Source organism: Dipteris shenzhenensis, chromosome 29 (genome assembly GCF_047967505.1).
Source record: "Dipteris shenzhenensis isolate YYH24624 ecotype China chromosome 29, Dip_SZ_1.0, whole genome shotgun sequence".
Taxonomy (NCBI): Eukaryota; Viridiplantae; Streptophyta; class Polypodiopsida; order Gleicheniales; family Dipteridaceae; genus Dipteris; species Dipteris shenzhenensis.
Window position 1 is genome coordinate 27,734,350 of NC_141624.1, and position 6,115 is coordinate 27,740,464.

General features: G+C 45.9%; 1 protein-coding gene across 1 annotated transcript; it reads right to left on the reverse strand.

Annotated features, from left to right (window-relative positions):
- Positions 1 to 887: 887 nt before the first annotated feature.
- LOC147882661 (protein LYK5-like) lies at positions 888 to 2,948 on the reverse strand. Its single transcript, XM_087400930.1, has 2 exons — positions 2,229 to 2,948; positions 888 to 2,123 (listed from the first exon to the last, which is right to left on the reverse strand). Exons 1-2 carry the CDS (start codon positions 2,814 to 2,816, stop codon positions 888 to 890), a joined length of 1,824 nt encoding a protein of 607 aa, XP_087257056.1. The 5' UTR covers positions 2,817 to 2,948.
- Positions 2,949 to 6,115: the final 3,167 nt, after the last annotated feature.

Sequence of the window (6,115 nt, forward strand, 5' to 3'; positions counted from 1 at the left end):
AAATGGAAGTAATATGGCCTCGGATTCCACCAATCAAAAGAATTCCACTTATCCATGAAGGAATTAGGCATAATAGCCATTCTCATTTTCACTTAAATCGATTTGCAACTACAAACAGCCATCTCTGATCAAAGTTTGGATACATGAAGTACTTAAACTCCCACATATCAAAACACTTTCTATCATCCATTATAAAAGCAAAGAGAGATTGGGCATTACAGCCTGTTCTCATTTCACCAAATCCAACTATGGTTCCTGATCCAAGAATCGATCTATCCTGTAAAGCAACAAGCAGAGATTGAGGAGCACAGCCAATTTTCAATCCAAGTTCAGTAGCAAATCCAGTAGTGGCAGCAACTGCGTTAGGCATATACCTAGATGAATCCAGGAACATTCCCAAACTCATCCTCTAAAAACACAACATAGTGCACTTTCAATCTCATGATAGTCACAAGGTTGAAAACCATAAACTCCATCATGCATAGTAGGGACTAGCTACTATGACATCCCCACTGACGTCATCAGCGCCTAACAGTGGGTGTAGACCATAGTATAAAAATATGCTCTCACATACAAATCCACACACCCACACATACTTGAGCATCCATTTATACAAAGTCTTCGTACTGAGTTTCTATCGGAACTCCGGAGGTGAAGGGCAGACTCAGCAACTGCGTTAGGCATATCCAATCCTCCTCCATGATCAAATATCCATTCCATCTATACAGGAGCAATTGAGCATCACGGCCCATTTGCAAATTTCACTTCAATGGCCAGTAGCCAAACTCCAGCTATGGTGGGCAGCTGCAAACAGGCAGATCCAATCTCCTTCCAATTTTCAACAGACAAGCCTATCACACAGTTCCTGGTTTTCTACTATTGGAGCGTCACCTTCCTTCCAGTTCATTCCTCACTTCTGAGCTTTCCCACCTCTTTGATGCCTCCAGAAGCTGCAGCAAAACCCTGGCAACATGACTCATTTCAGGCCTCAGGGCTGGATCCTCTTCCACACATCTCTTTGCCAACATTGCCAAAATCAGAGCCAAATTCAAAGGATAACGCTCTTTCAGCATAGGATCCATCCAACTCACAAGCTTCTCCTCCACCTTCTCAGCATCCAATACGCTACTTATGCACGTCCAGAGAAATCCATTCTTTCCCTTCAACTGCCTTCCTTCTTCATCTCTGATGATAGGTTCTTCACCAGACAGCATCTCCAACAGAACAACACCGAAAGCAAACACATCAAGCTTAGTAGACATAAGACCGTCACGAAGGTATTCTGGAGCCAAGTAGCCTTGTGTGCCAACGATATGCCTGGTCAAGGCCATCCCATGTTGCATGTCCTGCGTAGACTTGGCCAGACCAAGGTTGGACAATTTTCCTCGGAAGCTTGAATCTATAAGAATATTGCTGCTCTTGATGTCCTTGTGTATAAAGCTGGGCAGCGCGTAATCATGTAGATACTCGAGCGCATCCGCTACATCAGAAACAATGCGCAGTCTTGCAGTCCAGCTTAAGGATACAAAGCCTTCTGGTTGGAACTGCTTCTCCTTATGCGGGAGCTCGTGAAGCCAGTCGCTCAGCGATCGCTTTTCCATAAGCGTGTAGACTAGGAAAGATTGACCCGGTGTGGCTATACACAATCCTAAAAGCGAAACAAGACCGGAATGATTTAGCTGTTGAAGAATGCCAATCTCCTGCGCCATATCTATTCCCATTTTCTTGATCGCCACCGCCTGCCCTCTCAAAACTCCACGGTAGACCGAACCTTTGATTTTGCTCGACGGGCTGAAATTCTGTGTTGCCGCGTTGATCTCGTCAACTGAGTAGATTATCCATTTGATCTTCATCTCAGCTATTTCGTCCAAGTGTTCTACGGAAATTTTCGTGTGCTTCACATCTTCCCTTAGCACCTTGGAATCAGGAAAGTATAGGTCACGAGTCTTCCTCCTCCGCCTGAGACAACATATTGCCACCACTCCTAGAAACAAAACAATGAGAACCGCAGCAATGCCGACATAGGCGCCCACGCTCAGGGACGTTTTGTGTCCTTGTGAATTGGGAGAAGCCTGAGGGGGCGAGGAGTCCCCTTCAATAATTGGAGGCGTTTGAGGCTTAGCCTTCAGCGGAATTAACAGTGTGGTGCCAGGAAAGAGGACAGAATTCTCCGTCAAATTGTTGGCGTCATGCAAGAGAGAGAGATCAATTCCAAATGCGGTGCTAACCTTGACAGGCGTATCGTGCTGCACAACAGGATATGTCACAAGCAGGCTGATGCCGAGAGCGATCTGAGCTGGGGAGGGACAAGCACAACGGAGGGGGATGGTGCAGGAAGCCCCGGGCGACAAATTCGCGGGCTGCAGAGTGGGATTCGCGTTTTGGATAGCCTGGCAAGTCGTGAGGCCTTCATAGGTGGAGTTGGCGATCTTATAGAAGGAGTCCCCGGGAGCGATGGAGCGGGCGACGTTCATCTGATAGAATTGTGCAATGCAGGAGCAAGACAAGGGGATGAAGAGGGGGTGGGCAGCAGGGAGGGAGGAGGAAGGCAAATGGGAAGCGGAAGAGATGGAGGAAGGGGAGGAATTGAAGGCAGAAGCGACATCGCCGAGGGACTGAGAGAGCTGGGAGCGATAGTAAGCGAAGGAGAGGCAGGAAGGGAGGAGGGAGCAAAGGTAGCCGGCGTTGAAAGAGTGATTGTGGGAGCAATCAGAGGCTATGGAGTCGGAGGGGTAGGACTGCTGAGCAGGGGAGGGAGGGAAAGAGAGGAGGGCGATGGCGAAAAGGAAGGCGAGCTTGGCTATGGAGGATCTCATGAAGAAGAAGATGAAGACGAAGAAGAGGGACTTGGCTATGGAGCACAGAAAGCTTGAAGCTTTGGATATGGCGGACACAAAGCTTGAAGCTTGAAGCTTTGGCTATGGCGGACAAAAAGCTTGAAGCTTGGCTATGGCGGACGGAAAAACTTGAACAAGAGCGTTAATATATACTACACCATGAGGAAGACGAAGTCGTGAGGCTTCCCTCTTTCGAGGAAAGCACCTCACTCAACCCGGCTGACCCTGGTACGCTAGGACCTCAGTGCCAGTGCCAGTATCCCTGGTAACTCAACCACGCTCTGAGTTACCGCAAGCAAATAGAGTGACGAACCCCCGAGCAAATACTCAGCCTCCCCCGCGCAGATTGAGAGTTGGTTCCCCCGATCTCCAAACCTGGCTTATATTCCATGGCCTTGGCATCCAGTAACTGCAAACTAGGGCCTTTGAGCCCTACACTGGATCGTCCTGCAGCCCAGACCCTACATTCCCGCCAAGCTCTTGCGCGCAGGCAATTGGTGCCTCTGCGTTCGCGTCTCCTCTCTCCACACTGCGCGTACAAAATTTAAGCCTCGCCCCTCAAAGACCTACGCATTAAAAAATGCGGTTTTTTTAAACACACAACATAGGCTTAACTGACAAACCTAAGGTTTCAAACGTGAGGTGGCAAACCCATGGTCAATTGATCACAAACAAAGGTTACAGAACACACCCACCACAAATTGGGCACAATTTCAATATCATTGGCCACAACTTCGAATGAAAAACTCACAAGAAACACAACACAAACTCAAGCTGCCAAAGCGACCACATATTGCATCAAATCATCTCGCACGAGGAAGGAAAGAAACTTTCCAAATACATAATGTCAAGGCGTAGGCCTACTACAATTCTCTACAAGCTTCTCTACTGCTGCAGCAAATCGCTCTAAAGCTCATGCAAACATTGTTCCGATTTGTAGATTCACATTTACACTTTGCTGGCTTACTTCCAATGATTCCTTGTGCCTCTTGTTGTGGCCACCCTCTGCGTCTTTGAATGACCGCTCTAAGTTCACATTCCCCTCCTCGATGCATTGCTCTATAGTTCTCCTCTTAGTCTTGTGGCGCATCCCAGTAGAGGAGGTGGCCTTTGCTTCACCTTGTGGCATATCTTTATCCTCGACCTCGGATACATTATGACTCACACCTCCCCTAGGGGGAGATTGGTGATTTTGGACTTCATCAAACAAACATAGAAAATTAGTATTAGAACTGGATTAAAATAAATGCAATATAGCATTCTAGGACTCAATTGAAATGCATACCATCCTCCAAAGTGTTGAACACATCCCTATCCTTCTTAAAAATAGGTTGCATGGTCTTCCACAACTGCTTGGAGAAGGTAGTCACTCGCATCCGCTCTGCGGCACGTTGTTTCGGAGTCAAGGACAGTAGGAGGATTTCCTAGAAGGAATGTTCGCCTCGTAGTCTCAAACCCACTGATATACGAGCCATATCTTAGCGAGCTTATCGAGGGCTTGCTCCCAGGTCACTTGCAATCCTTTCTCTGCACAGTCTCGAGCAATGCGTTGCCATTGCTCCTCGTGGGTTTTTATCTTTTGCATGAGGCAACCCTCCTTTCTACGTTGTCAAAAGGAGCTTTACAAAGACACAACACCTCCACTGACCAAAACATCTTTCCATCACCATCACTATCCTTTGATGCTCTCGGTGCTCTTGCTTTAGACCTCGCATTGAGTTTGTTTGATTGGGGCACATCTTGAGTACTGGCAACAGGTGTAGGCATGGCATTCGCATTGTGGCGATGCTGGGGAGGTGCTTGCACCTCCTTGAGTTGGGAAGAGGGCACGACGTCCACATGTGGAATGTAGGGATCTTGTGAATCCAAGTTCAAATCCACAACTCCCAAACGTGAGTTCGACGATTGTGGGGGTAAGAATTGTGGTATGCCAGTAAGAATCGGAGAGGCCACTGTAGATTGTAAAGCCAATGGTTGGTTCGATGCGCGAGGAGGACCATTGAGTTGAAACCCATGGTAGGAGGACGAAAAAGAATATGCCATGGATGGGCCTACACGAGGGGACACAATAACCCATTCTTAGTGTGTTGTGAAGGCAGTGTGTTGTAGATGACTCTAATTTTCCAATCTCTTGTGAGATTAGTTCTATTCTACCAATTTGTAAACTCATCACAAAACAAGGAAAGTCACGATTCTTTCGTGTTTATAGGCAATAGTTGAAACAATTGCGGGACAAATTATAAGATTATGTTGCAATAATGAAAGATAGTCAAAATGTAGACATCTTAATACATCTGCAATACAATAAATGAATACAACATGAAGGTATGCATTACAAACATATGAATGAAACAATAAATTTATAGTTGCAATGCAACTTCCGAGGCGAAGGATCAAACTTCGCAATAGTAGAGGAACATGAAAGACATATTGCTAGGCCCTGAAGCTCCCATGCACTGCATTTTAGAGCTTCGAAACGTAGGCATATGCCTTGCCTGGTTCTCGATGTTTCGATGAAGATGTAGATCCTCTCTCTATCGTGGCCAATGCATGTATCCTATTGTTGATGTCACTTTGAGTATCCCCTTCTATGTGTTTCGATACATTTGTAGTAAAGGGGATGTATGATTGGTGGTTGTAGAGTGAAAGAAGTGTCTTCAATATTTTTGGAAATAGTGAGTTTGATTTCCCTTGTTCCCAAATTGATCTTGGCAGAGGTTTCTCTGTTTTGGATTGTGATTTGATCAATATCCCAATCATGGAGTACCAAATCTTCGCGAAGCCATGGTCTTCCCAACAATATATGGTAGGCTATAGATTCCTTGGGGAGATCCAAGATAGTAAATTGGAGAGTAAACCTAACTCCAACAATTTTTGTTGGCACATTGTCAATGATGGCCAGTGGCTTCATTTTAGTGTGGTTGGCTAGGCGGATATTGAATGTAGCCTTCCAAAAGCATTGGAGGTAGGCCCCATTCTTCATAAAGATCTCTTGCTAAAATGTTTACCAGCTCCACCATCCACTGGGTATTGGCCAAAGGCTTTATGCTCCAACGGGATGGTTATACTTTTTATGTCATCCCTAGCACCGAATTTTACTGAAATAACCTTATCCTCTTCTAGGTAGCAATCAAGACAAGTATTATCAACAACTCATCGTATCTATTATATATCTAACTATCTGTTATGCCATAAGTTCACTAGCACAATTCACGAACAAATCAAAACAATCTCATTGGCACACACCCTGAGAGTCTTGAGGCACATGAACGATACAA

Excerpts from the sequence above, each read along its gene's own strand:
- LOC147882661 (XM_087400930.1), bottom strand. The coding sequence starts at position 2,816 with ATGAGATCCTCCATAGCCAAGCTCGCCTTCCTTTTCGCCATCGCCCTC. Across the intron at positions 2,124-2,228 it reads AGCACGATACGCCTGTCAAG|GCTAAGCCTCAAACGCCTCC; the intron begins GTTAGCACCGCA and ends ATTCCGCTGAAG.